Below are 14,200 nucleotides of genomic sequence, written 5' to 3'. Positions count from 1 at the left end.
CAACATTATCCCTTGCACTCACTTCTGTTGCGATTTTTCCCCTCCCTTCCTCCACCCCCTCCCCCAGATGGCAAGCAGTCCTATATATATATGTTAAATATGTCACAGTATAGCCTAGATACAATATATGTGTGCAGAACCGAACAGTTCTCTTGTTGCACAGGAAGAATTGGATTCAGAAGGTATAAATAACCTGGGAAGAAGAACAAAAATGCAAGCAGTTTACATTCATTTCCTAGTGTTCTTTCTTTGGGTGTAGCTGCTTCTGTCCATCCTTGATCAATTGAAACTAAGTTAGATCTTATCTTTGTTGAAGAAATCCACTTCCATCAGAATACATCCTCATACAGTATCGTTGTTGAGGTATATAATGATTTCCTGGTTCTGCTCATTTCGCTCAGCATCAGTTCATGTAAGTCTCGCCAATCCTCTCTTTATTTGTCCTGCTGGTCATTTCTTACAGAACAATAATATTCTATAACATTCATATACCACAATTTGGTAAACCATTCTCCAATTGATGGGCATCCATTCATTTTCCAGCTTCTGGCCACTACAAAGAGGGCTGCCACAAACATTTTGGCACATACAGGTCCCTTTCCCTTTTTTAGTATCTCTTTGGGGTATAAGCCCAGTAGAGACACTGCTGGATCAAAGGGTATGCACAGTTTGATAACTTTTTTGGGCATAGTTCCAAATTGCTCTCCAGAATGGCTGGATGTATTCACAATTCCACCAACAATGTATCAGTGTCCCTGTTTTTCCACATCCCCTCCAACATTCTGCATTATCTTTCCCTGTCATTCTGGCCAATCTGACAGGTGTATAGTGGTATCTCAGAGTTGTCTTAATTTGCATTTCTCTGATCAATAGTGAATTGGAACACTCTTTCATATGAGTAGTAATAGTTTTAATTTCATCATCTGAAAATTGTCTGTTCATATCCTTTGACCATTTATCAATTGGAGAATGGCTTGATTTCTTCTAAATTAGAGTCAATTCTCTATGTTTTGGAAATGAGTACTTTATCAGAACTGTAAAAATGTTTTCCCAGTTTATTGTTTCCCTTCTAATCTTGCCTGCATTAGTTTTGTTTGTACAAAAACTTTTCAATTTGATATAATCAAAATTTTCAATTTTGTAGTCAATAGTGACCTCTAGTTCTTCTTTGGTCATAAATTCCTTCCTCTTCCACAGGTCTGAGAGGTAAACTATCCTGTGCTCTTCCAATTTATTTATCATCTCATTCTTTATGCCTAGATCATGAACCCATTTTGACCTTATCTTGGTGTACATTGTTAAGTGTGGGTCAATGCCTAATTTCTGCCATACTGATTTCCAATTTTCCCAGCAATTTTTGTCAAATAATGCATTCTTATCCCAAAAACTGGGATCTTTGGGTTTGTCAAACACTAGATATTTATTTGGATTTTTAAAAACTGAGTGAAAGAGAAGATTCTTTGCCTCAATTGTTACTTTACTTAATTATGGCTTAATTAGCTGCATAGTACTTACTGAGTGGACCTCAATCAAACTGGGATCTGTTGAAGATCTTAGTTTAAAAAAGTCAAGATCTCCCATTTTATCCAGGGCCATCTGCAGTTGTTCTGTTCTATAACGACTACTGGACCCAGATGGCTCTTTTTTTTTTTTTTTTTTTAATAATTATAACTTTTTATTGACAGAACCCATGCCTGGGTAATTTTTTACAACATTATCCCTTGCATTCACTTCTCTTCCGATTTTTCCCCTCCTTCCCTCCAACCCTTCCCCCAGATGGCAGTCTTGTACATGTTAAATATGTCACAGTATATCCTAGATACAATATATGTGTGCAGAACTGAACAGTTCTTTTGTTGCACAGGAAGAATTGGATTCAGAAGGTAAAAATAACTTGGGAAGAAAAACAAAAATTCAAACAGTTTACATTCATTTCCCAGTGTTCTTTCTTTGGGTGTAGCTGCTTCTGTACATCATTGATCAATTTAAACTGAGTTAGATCTTCTCTTTGTCAAAGAAATCCACTTCCATCAGAATACACCAGAAGAAAAAGTGAGTCAGGTTACTTAAATCCAATTCACTTGCATGTCATGGCATCACCTCCTTGATGCCATGGTCTTCTTTGAGAATGAAGGACAAACAACAACCACCTCCTGTCAAGGAGGATTTATAGTTGTTCAGACCAAAATTTGCTCAAGATGAGATGGCATGGCCCAGTTGTTGGTAGTGTCCTAGAAGGAGAGTATGTAAACAACAGTCACACATACACCTTCTTCAGTGTTAGGGAATCCAGTGATTCCAGCAATCCACAACAGCAAGATTGCAGATTCATTAAAGAATGTTTTTTGTCACATGTGGGTACCAGAATAATAGTCCTTTAATCAATTGTAGAGCCTCTAGATCAGAACTTCTAAATCATTTTTGTGTGGCCTTGATATTTTTGACAATTTGGTAAAGCCAATAGATATACTGCATTGGAGTGCATGTTTTATCACAGGTCCTTTGGAATCAAGAATGGTCATTGTGTTCATCATATAATACTTTTACCTTTCAAATTTACTGGTTTTTACAATGTTGTTATTATACAATGTTGATATCAATTCTATATGTGAAGACATGCAAAACTATTCTCCTAGTTCTCATTTCATTCTTCATTCATTTGTTTATTTTTAATAATATTAATTTTTTAGTGTAAATGATTCTGTTTCTGTTCTCTTCATAATTTTGTTATGGAGTGGTGATGGATTTAGGATGTGAAATGAGAAATATACTTTTGTGTATAGCTGTGGGGAATTTATTCCATTTAACTACATATTTGTTTTATTTATTTATTTGTTTGTTTGTTATAACTTTTTGTTGACAAAACATATGCATGGGTAATTTTCAACATTGACCTTGCAAAACCTTTTGTTCTAACTTTTCCCCTCCTTTCTCCCCCCCACCCCCCAAACATGGCAGGTGGTCCCATACATGTTAAATATGTTAAAGTATATGTTAAATACAATATATGTATACATATTTATATAGTTATCTTGCTGCACAAGAAAAATCGGATCTAGAAAGAAGGTAAAAATAACCTGGGAAGAAAAACAAAAATGTAAGCAAACAATAACAGAAAGAATATAAATGCTATATTGTGGTCCACACTCATTTCCCAGTGTTCCTTTGCTAGGTGTTAACTACACATTTGTTAACAGAAAATTTCCATTTTTTCTTTCCTTTTCTTTTTTCCAATGGATTGTGGAGCAGTTCATTAAAAGGGAAGCTGCTACTATAGATATGAAGTATCTCATGATCTTTTAGATGAATCCACTATATTATTATTATTTTTACTTAACTGTTTCATTTTGCTAAAAGGGACCACTCATAAACTGAGAATAATTTGTGAATGTAATACAAAAATAAAATGCATCAGTAGAACTGAAAGTGTAAAACTTTTTAAAAATAAAAGCCTATAAATTCTTTCTCAGAATATTTTTATGTAACTGACTGAAATGCTACATTTGAGTTGGAGAAAGTAAAGATACAATTTTTTTTTTTCCTGATAAAGAATATCTTGAAATCTATCCTGGGACCCCATAGGTGTCCATGGATCCTAGGTTAAAAACTCCTACTTTGGAACTTTTCTTTTTCACACTTGTAAACTAATTTCTAGTTGCATGGACATGGATAGGAAAAGGACAAAAAAGTCGAAAAATAAACTATTGGTTTAATTTTTTTTTAAGTCTTTAAGGGGGAACCAAAGTAAGAGATAAGGGGTGGAAAGACAATCGATTCTGAGAAGAGGCAATTGAAAAAGGAATTTCAATCAATGACATTTTTTTCTCTCCAGAATATGCCTCCAAAGATGATCATAGAGACTTTGCAGGGGAACTGGAAGTACTTTGTAAACTTGGACACCATCCCAATATCATCAATCTACTGGGAGCATGTGAACATCGGGGTAGGAAGCTTTTTACTAGTAGCTTAAAAAATACACATCCTAATTAGAATCTAGAAAGCCAATAATCATCAAGAATACAGGTAAAAATATCTCACTTATACTAAATACTTAAGAAAAAACAGGGTACATCTCTGTATTGCCCAGATGCATAATGTTGTGTAGTATGCCTAAATATTAAGCCTGGTATACTGGCATCTGACTGGTTTGTTCACTGTTGCTTATGGGAACTCACCACCAATTTCCCTTACTCCACTCAGAAATATTTCCCAGCTTTTCACTACTTGTAAAAGAACTACTGCCACCAGAGGGAGTGGTGATTCATGTGTCCTTTCTGACATTCCTGAAACTTTCTCCTCTCTTCTCAATTTAAGCTATCTGAGAAATTTGTAGGCATTGCTGATGACCAAATTGACAGTTATTATTCATAATAATAATAATACCTTAATATGTACTTTAATGTCTACATGGACATATGTGTTTATGGGTGTGGATATTCCCTTCATTGGTGCAGATTTTAGCCCTTCCATACCTTCTCACTTCATACCATTCTGGTTCATGTCTCTTCATAAATTCTCTATAGAAGATCCAATCAACAATCAGGAAGGTTTAATAATTCTTGGTTCTGGTATAGTTAGACCATGTTGTCTCTATCTCTTCTTATATGGTAAATTCCACTTCCTCATTTTCTAATCAAGCATGTCTCTGATGGTTTTTTTCTGTGCCACCCAAAAGCAAGTCATCACTGATAATATGCTTCATACATTTATACAAAGAAACCTTTGCACTATTCTTCACATATGGCATTCCATTGCCCATCTTCATGCTTTTGCAGAGATTGACTCCAAGCTTGGGATATTTATCTTTTTGTGTATAGTTTAAAAATGTATAATTCTCTCCCCCTATACAATGTAAGATTCTTGAGGGTAGGCACTTTGCTCTATCTGTGTCTTCACAGAATCCAATTGCCTGGCAAATAATAGTAGAAATTAATACTTCTTCATTTGTTGATTGATTGATATCAGCCTTACTTGAACCACTACACCTTTTTTTTTGTTGTTCTTTGAGTCACCTGAATTTTCTGAGGATGTTGTGTTCCATAAAGACAAATTACTAAAAAGTATTATAATTCTTATAATTTTGCGAAGTATTTCCCATATAATATCTCCCTTATCCTAAAAACCCCATATAGCATTAAATGTTATTGTTAAATGTTAATTGCAAATCATTGTTAATTTGCAATGTTACTTGAAAAATCACTTACTTTTCATGTTAATTGCAAAATCACTCAATTTTAAAACAGTAGAAGACCTTAAAAATGTAGTCTAATGCCTTTTTGCAGAGCAGTACCTAGAAGGTTCAGCAATTGGCTTCCAGGCACATTGGCTATTTAGTGGCAAAGCTGGCCCTATATAACTCAATCTCTCAATTTAGTCCAATGATGTTATTCAAAAATATTTGTTCTGCCCCTCCTATGTGAAGTATCATGAGAAAATTTTGACTTGATGAGCGTGGCTATGAGTACATGATAAAAATCTTCTATGGATTCAACTTCACATTAATACTTGTAAAGAATTTCATTTTGCATGGGAAAGTTTAGTCATTTAGCAATTATTTACAAACTTGGCAACATTTTATTGGACTCTGCACACAAACATCAACAATGGAAGCTGGGAATTCTTCCTTTTCCTCAATTTATTAAACTAAAAATACCTGTCTCTGAAACACTTAAAAAAAATAAATCACTCACTAAGCCAATAATAGTAAAGCCAAACAATCTCCCTCAAGTTAAATGTCAATGACATTTATATTAAAAAAGAAAAAAAAAAGAAGAGGAAGGTGGGGGGTGATTCTCAGAAATAATGACATAGTTCTTGACATCTAAATGTCATGACAATTAATCAAATGATAATAAAGACTAGTCTATATCTGCTTTTATTTTTACCTATAGGAATGTCAACCTATTTCATTCTTGCACATTTTAATTTAAAATGGGGAGGGGAGAGGGAACAGGAAGTGAGAAAATAGATTCCTTACAATATTTATGTATTTACCTTCTTATATTCAAAGAAAAACTTAATTCAAGAATATTTTAATTATACTGGCACTTAAAATTGCTAGTCTTTGAAATTAAAATTTTGCTTAACACTTTTAAAAATTGTAATACACTTCTTTTGTAGATCACTTTTTATGTGATCTGAAATTCAGTGATGAGGAAGGCAAATTGCTTTTTATTGTGATGAAAAATCTTATTAATTTCAATGAAATGTGGGCATGTCACTTTTTCAAGGAACCACAACTCATATGTAGAATCATTGCAATGAGCTTTCTGGTGTCTTAGGGGAAATAATAGATTACTAAAAATGTTTTAGACTTACTAGTGACCAAATTAGTGACTTACTAGTGACCAAGTTTTCAAATGTAGAAATCTTCTAATGTGATGCTTTTTTTTTTATACTGCCCCCACCCATCCTGCTTTCTCTCTTCTCCCTCTCTCACACTATTATAAGAAGGAAATGAATGATAGCATGAGGATCAGTAAATAGAAACAACCACATTGGGGCAGCTAAGTGGTACAGTGGATAAGAGCACCAGTCCTGAAATCAGTAGGACCTGAGTTCAAATCTGATCTCAGTTAACACTTCCTAGCTGTGTGACCCTGGGCAAGTCACTTAACCCCAATTGCAAAAAAAAAAAAAAAAAAAAAAAAAGAATAAAAAAAGAACCACATGCATATATAACCAAGTTGCTGTTATTTAACTTTACTTAACATAGAAATATACCTGAAACCACAACTTAAGCAAAGCTTTGTCTAAGTGTAGGATCTTTGCTTTTTAAGAAGGATTTTGATTCCATTTCACTATTTCTGAGAGAATAAAAGCATTTCAGAAAACTTTTTCCTTTTTTTCCCATCTTTTCTTTTGTGTCTCAACCATTTAGGAGAGAACATACTATTCTTATTCTTCTACAGACACAGGAGAAATCATAGATCATAAGATCAGAAATCTAGGCCCAGAGAAACCTCAAGGGCCATCAAATCCAACTTTTCCATTTTAGAGATGAGGAAACTAAGGCTCAGATGGATTCATTGACTTACCCAAAGCCACATTGGTAGTATCAGAGGCAAGATTTGAACCAAGGGCCAGGGCTCTTTTCATTGTATCACTAGGTCCTACAATTATACATAGTAAATATGGAATGAGAGCTTGATTTCATTTGTCTTGCACTTAGCCTATAGTTAACTAAATTGTTAGGCTAAGAAAGAACTTAAGCTCATTATATGGGATCACTTAGTCCCTGGATGAGCTGAACCCCTTCAAACAATAGGGAACACAGGACATCTCATATTTTAGAATCCATATATTATTGGATTATTGGAATGATGATGCCATTTTATTTTCTCTCTAGGGTATTTATACCTTGCTATTGAGTATGCTCCTCATGGAAACCTACTTGATTTTCTACGGAAGAGTAGAGTGCTGGAAACAGACCCAGCATTTGCTATTGCCAATAGCACCGCTTCCACATTGTCTTCCCAGCAGCTGCTACACTTTGCCGCAGACGTGGCTAGGGGAATGGACTATTTGAGCCAAAAGCAGGTTTGCCTTGATTACTTTATGGTACACAAAACTTCTTTGATTAACATTTTTCTTGTGCAGCATGATAAATGTGGAAATGTGTTTAGAAGAACTGCACATTTTTAACCTATATTGTATTACTTGTTGTGTAGGGGAGGGGCATGAGGGAGAAAGAGGGAAGAAAAATTTGGAACACAACATTTTGCAAGGATGAATGTTAAAAATTATCTTTGTGTGTATTTTAAAAATTAAAAAGCTATTATTAAAAGTTTTTAAAGCTATTAGAAAAAGAATTTTTCACCTAGCTCAGAGTTTAGTGGGGGTTTTGTTATTTTGTTTTTTTTGGGTTTTTTGGGTAGCTATTTTGGAGCAAGCCTGTCTTTTTTCATTGACTCCCATAATTTCCCCATTCAGATCTTGATTTCCTTGCTAGTGTCTCTTTCAAGCTACATACATTCTGTATAACTGATTTTTTTTTTTTTCTGAGCACCATGTATTCACTAAATTTCATTATAGTGCTTAATTTCTGGAGTATTTGGGGCAAGGTTTTAACTCTTCTAGTATACCTAGGCTCCAAATCATGCACCATAATGTAAACTACAACATTGGACCTAAATGATTTAATTTTTTTATTTCCTATTTCAACATATAATTACATTAATATAGGGGATTTCTGGTACAGAAGTACCTTCCATGAATACAAGTTGCAACTTATCTATAATTCATAACCTCAAATAGTTGCTAGGTTAAATGTCTTTCCCTGGGGTCACAGAGTAATAATGTGTCAGGTCTTCTTAACTTTTAAGTTCAGTTTTCTATCTATTTACTAATCCTCATGTTATCATTCATTCCCTTCTTGTGTAGAAAAAGGGAGAAAAATGTAGAGAAGGAGAGGGAGAGAGAGAGAGAGCAAGAGAGAGCACTAGTTGTTATAAGAAGACAAGGAATATACACACATATTACATATATGGGTATATGTGCTTATATAAGGTTTTAGAGTTTGCAGAACACGTTATCTCATTTGGTTCTCACAAAAATCCTTGGAATTAATTGCTATTATTATTATTCCCTTTTTACATATGAGAAAACTGAGGCACACAGGGGTTAAATGACTTATCTAGGATTGCACAGCTAGTACACATCTGAGGCTGAAATCAGATCTGAATCAATCTGACTCTAGGCTCAGTGCTATCTAGCTCTAGAACCATCTAGTTGCCATGTGAGTATATGTATGTTATACATATGAATATGTATGTATATATGCATATACGCATAAGTATGTATACATGTATATATGTATAATTTATTTTCTACTTGTGTTATGTATTGTTTTACATATACTGTTTTTTCCTTCCCCAAACACATTAAAAGACTTCTTGTGAATAGGGATTACTTGGGTTGTATCCATATCACCCAGCACAATATCTGGCACACAATATACACTGTCCAACAATGTCCAACAAAGAGTTGTATAACCCTCTTAAAGTGATTTCATCCAAGACATAGTAGTCCATCAGGATCTAGTTCATTGAATTTTCATTTTTTATGTCCTTACCACAACCTTATATATCATCTTCCCTTGTCAGTCCCCAACCTTCAGTCTTGAACCTCTTAGTTTGTTGAAAGGAGCCTGACATAATAGCAATCCAAATAAAAACATGCAAATTTATATATTTTTTATTCCAGTTTATCCACAGGGACTTGGCTGCAAGAAACATTTTGGTTGGAGAAAACTACATCGCCAAAATTGCAGATTTTGGATTGTCACGAGGTCAAGAAGTATATGTAAAAAAAACAATGGTAAGGACACATCTCACCAAGAGTGACATTTTTTCTAAAATGACTCCCTTACCAACAAGTGATTTTTCTCATGGTATTATGAAGTATTAAGTGTCTGAGACCAGATTTGAAATCGGGTCCTCCTGACTTCAGGGCTGGTGCTCTATCCATTGAGCCACCTAGCTGCCCCTTCTCAATAGATTTTACCTTCACTCAACAAATATATAATCTGCTTCTCTATGTGACTTCCAAGAATGGTCAGAGAATCTATAAAATTAAGATGATCAATAGCAAATCAAGGCTAAGCAATGTCTGGTAAACTATAAATATATTTAGAGTATAAAATAATTGTTTCTCATTGCCCTGGATAGTGTCTGGTACATACTAAATAATTAATAATTGCTTGCTGAATTAAATTGAATTGAATTAGCCACATTAATAGACAAAGACCTGGGGTTTATATCAAATCCACAGTTGTAGGCATATGACTTCGAATTTCCAGGAAGTACTTATATCTTATATGTAGTCACCATTAGTGAAACAATGATACTTAAAATGCTTCCAAAAAATTAAAGGAGGTAGAAACTAGAAGCAATCATGTTGGCAGTTTTTCTGTGACAGAAAGCCTAATAATCTCACAAAACTGAATATTGTATTTGTAATCAAGGACCTGAGTTCAAATCCTGGCTCTATTACCTGTGTGACTTTAGGCAAGGCATTTATGACTTGTAGGCCAAAGTCTTTCATCTGTAAAATTAAAGAACTGACTTTAAATCTATAATTCTGTGAAAATATTCACCATTCTCATTTTTATTTTCACGTCAACATTTTATAAAAATAGCTTTAATTCAGCTTTAAAAATATTATCTTATTTAATCCTTTTAAAAACTCTAGCAGGTAGCTATTAGCATACTCATTTTACAGATGAAAAAAATTGAGACTTACATGACTGAATCATAGGACCATAGACTTAAATCACTAGATTACATGACTTGCCAAAAGTTACAAAGATAAATAAATGCCAAGTTGAGAAAAAAATCAGTTTTCCTGATTCCAAGCACAGAATTCTATCTTATGCCATAATATCTCCAAGTTTTCATAACAGCTAGCATTTATTTAACTTCTTTAATATTTATCAAATGTCATTTGTCAAGTCTTATTTTGTCCTCACAACAATCTTGCACTTTACAAATATTTTATTTATATCCTTGCAACAAATCTGGGAACAATTTTACAGATGAGCAAAGTGATATGAGAGGTGTACAGTAACTTGCCCAAGGTCACACAGGTATATATGTGTACAATGGAAGCCCACATATACTTTGGCTGTGTTCAGTCTTTCAGTCATATTTGACTCTTCATGACCCTGCATGGAATTTTCTTGGCAAAAATACTGGAGTGGAAAAAAAGATACTGGAATAATTCGCCATTACCTTCTCCAGTGGATTTGGTAACAGGGACTGGATGATTTACTTATGGTCACATAGGTAGTTTAGTGAGAATTTAACTCAGGTTTTCCTGACTTCAGATCTAGTACTCACCTACTCACCAAATATGGTACTTCAAGTAAACAATACATATCTTTTGCAACTAAGTGGATTTTGAGACACAATATAAGCTAAGGCATATGAAAAAAAATGCATGTATGGTTTCAGGACATGTATATATTTATATATATGTGTGTGTAGGAATTTTTGTGTAGGGGTGGGGATAAGGATAGGAATAGAAATAGAGAAAAGGACTGAATTGTGATTTCATTGGTAATAGTAACTCCTGGATGAGGAAACTCTATCATCTGTGCAAGTTGGCACCTTTTCTGCAGATTAACATCTTAGGAAGTTACTCAGACCACTAAAAGGTAGATGATTTGCCAGGGTCACAATAGGCAGTATGTGTCATGGACAGTATTTTAATGCTTTCCTGTTTCAAGGCTGGCTAATTCTCTCCTCTGGGTGTGAATATATGCATATATATGTGTATGCAGCTGAATTAATCCTACCAAGCCAGGGCAGAATGCCAAACAATTAATGAACCATGAATTCAGACAAAGTAGACACAAAATAATATTTTCTTCACTAAAAATTCTCCAAAGTGAGTAATGTTATCTTATTGTTCTTTTTAGGGCAGGCTCCCAGTGCGTTGGATGGCAATTGAATCACTAAATTATAGTGTATATACAACAAATAGTGATGTGTGAGTAAGCCCTTCATATATTTTATATATGTTTTTTGTTTTTTAGTAATATTTTATTATTGCTTTCAAACATTACTGTCACTTTTTAAAAAATTAAAATATTTTGTCTTAATCAGTCAATATCTCTCTCTAGACCCCAATGTAATCATCCCTTGTAACAAAGAAATAGAATTAAGCAAAACAAAGACATTCACAATGTCTGACAACATATACCTAATTTTGTACTCATCATCAACCAGCTCTCTACCAAAAGAGGCATGCTTTGTCATAGTTCTCTGAAATTGTGTACAATGCCAATTAAAATTCTAATGTTGTTCACAATGGTATTTCCTTTACTTTATTGTGATTATTGTGTAAATCATTCTATTAATTCTACTTATTTTGCTTTGCTTCAATCAACAACCTCTTTTCCCTGAAATTTCCCTAAATTCATCATATATGGTCATTTCTTATGTCATAATAATAACATTCTATTACATTTATATGCTGCAATTGGTTTACCCCTCCTCTTATTTATGGGTGTCTTCTTTCTTTTCTAATTAGTTCTTTGTTACCACAAAACATAACAACTGTGAACATTGTTATATATGGAACTTTGCCCTCTCTCTTTGATCTCTTTGAGCCACAAACCAATCAGCAGTACTGCTAGGATTAGAGGCTCATTAGGTTTAGAGCTGGAAGGGACCTTAAAGATCATCCAGTACAGCCCTCTCATTTTATATTTGAAGAAACAGAATCAGAGTGGTTAAGTAACTTTCACAAAGTCACATAGAGAGCAAGTAGAAGAATTGGGATTCAAACCCAAGTTATTTAACTACAAATTCAGTACTGTTTTTATCATACCATGCTCTGTATATACAGTTGGAGCTTTTCTGATGTAATTACAAACTATTTGCTTTAGGAACATAACAGCATATCAAAGATTTCCTTATGAGAGAAAGTAATGTTGTTCTATATTCTTCCATACAGTAATACTCAATGGAAATAAAATAACAGAATATGAGATTATTAGAAGTCTAAGTTACAAATTATATAGAGCACAGGCTTGAATTCAGGGATCTTGGATTCAAATAACTCAGTCAGTAGCTTTATTACCATGATTTACTTATGGTGCCTGAGTCTTAACCATAAAATAATGCATCATGGGGTAGTTGTAAAGAAAGGATTTTGTAAATTTTAAAGTACTATTGGAGAGTGTCTTAATATTGTTAATGCATAAGCAAATTTCCATATTCACCATGTTTTTCTTCTGCTGCATATTTGTCCATTATCTCTCTTTGAGGAGGTAGGTAGCATTCTTCATTTTTCCTTTGGAAATATGGTTAATCCAAGTTCTAAATGTCAGAATTCTAAAGTCTTTCAAATTTTTTCTAATGGCATTGTTACAGTATAAATCATGCTCTCGGATACACTTAATTCATTCTGCATCACTTTATATATGTCTTCCTCTATTTCTCTGAAGCTGTCTCAATTTCTCTTTTATCATTTCATAAAGTACAATAATACACCATTATGCAAATATGCCATAATTTCTTTAGCCACCCTTAATTGATAGGCATACCTTTAATTTATAGTTCTTTTTCTTTAAAATGTATTAAAAATATTTTTGTACATATAAGATCATTACCTCTTTTTTTTTTTTTTTTTTCTGGGGGTGGGTGGGTGAGAGGTATATAGGCCCAGTAGTGGTACTGAGGGGCCAAAGAATACAGAAGCAAAATTTAGTAACTTTTAGGGCATGATTCCAAAGTGTTTTCCAGAATGACCAGACCAATTCACAGCTATATTAGTGCATAAATGTGCAATATGCCTATTTTCCAGTAGTTCTTCCAATATTTGCCATTTCCCCCCTTTGTCAATTCTGCCAAACAGCTGGATATTGGGAGATACCTTAGAGCTGCTTTAATTTGCATTTAGAAGATCTTTTTGTAATGGGAATTGATAGGTTGATTTTTTTTTCCCTTTAAGTATTGCTTGTTAAAATAATTCGATCATTATCAATTGGGGAATGGCTCATATTCTTATAAATTTGAATAGATTGCTTAGATATCTTGGAAATGATATCTTATTAAAGAAACTTGCTGTAAAGATTCTCATCTTCCCATTTAACTGTTTTCTTTCTAATTTTGGTTGCACTGGATAACTTTGTGCAATTTTAAAAAAAAATTATGTAATAAAAATAGTTTCTTTTATCTTCTGAGATCCTGTCCATTGTTTAGTCATACATTTTCCCCCTTATCTATAGATTAAAAGGTAATCTCTTCCTTGTTCCTCTTTTTCTTATATGATCTTTTTTATATGGTCATATATCTATATTATATAGCATTTATTTTGGCTTATGATGTAAGATGTTGGTCTAAACCTAATTGCTGCCACATTCTATAGAGCTCTAATTGTTAGCAAATTTTTATTTATGGAGAGCCAAAATCTGCCTTCATACAACTTTCAACCATTTTTACTAATTCCACCCTCTGAGGACAAATTAAATTTCTCTATAACATAACTATCCTTCTGATATTTGAAAGCAACTATAATGACCACCACCACCACTGCAATAAGTCTTTTTTCTCCTATTAGTTTAATAACCCCAATGCTTTTGTATTCAATCTTTTGATGTTATCATATGTCACAGACTTCAATATTAGTCACTATCCTAGTCACCCATCTATAGAGGAATTCTAGTTTGTCAATGTCCTTTCTAAAAAAGTAA

General features: G+C 33.6%; 1 protein-coding gene across 1 annotated transcript in view; it reads left to right on the top strand.

Moving 5' to 3' along the window:
* The window catches only part of TEK (TEK receptor tyrosine kinase), a 151,413-nt gene that overhangs the window by 124,162 nt on the left and 13,051 nt on the right, over nt 1-14,200 (top strand). Inside the window, exons 16-19 of the mRNA XM_031943319.1 lie at nt 3,833-3,943; nt 7,349-7,539; nt 9,205-9,318; nt 11,420-11,490. Of these exons, the coding sequence (XP_031799179.1) occupies nt 3,833-3,943; nt 7,349-7,539; nt 9,205-9,318; nt 11,420-11,490 (487 nt within the window). The remainder of the gene's footprint in view (nt 1-3,832; nt 3,944-7,348; nt 7,540-9,204; nt 9,319-11,419; nt 11,491-14,200) is intronic.

The sequence above is a fragment of the Sarcophilus harrisii genome, chromosome 1 (genome assembly GCF_902635505.1).
Source record: "Sarcophilus harrisii chromosome 1, mSarHar1.11, whole genome shotgun sequence".
Classification (NCBI taxonomy): Eukaryota; Metazoa; Chordata; class Mammalia; order Dasyuromorphia; family Dasyuridae; genus Sarcophilus; species Sarcophilus harrisii.
The sequence above is the reverse complement of the archived record's forward strand: the minus strand, read 5'-3'. Positions and strand labels throughout refer to the sequence as shown.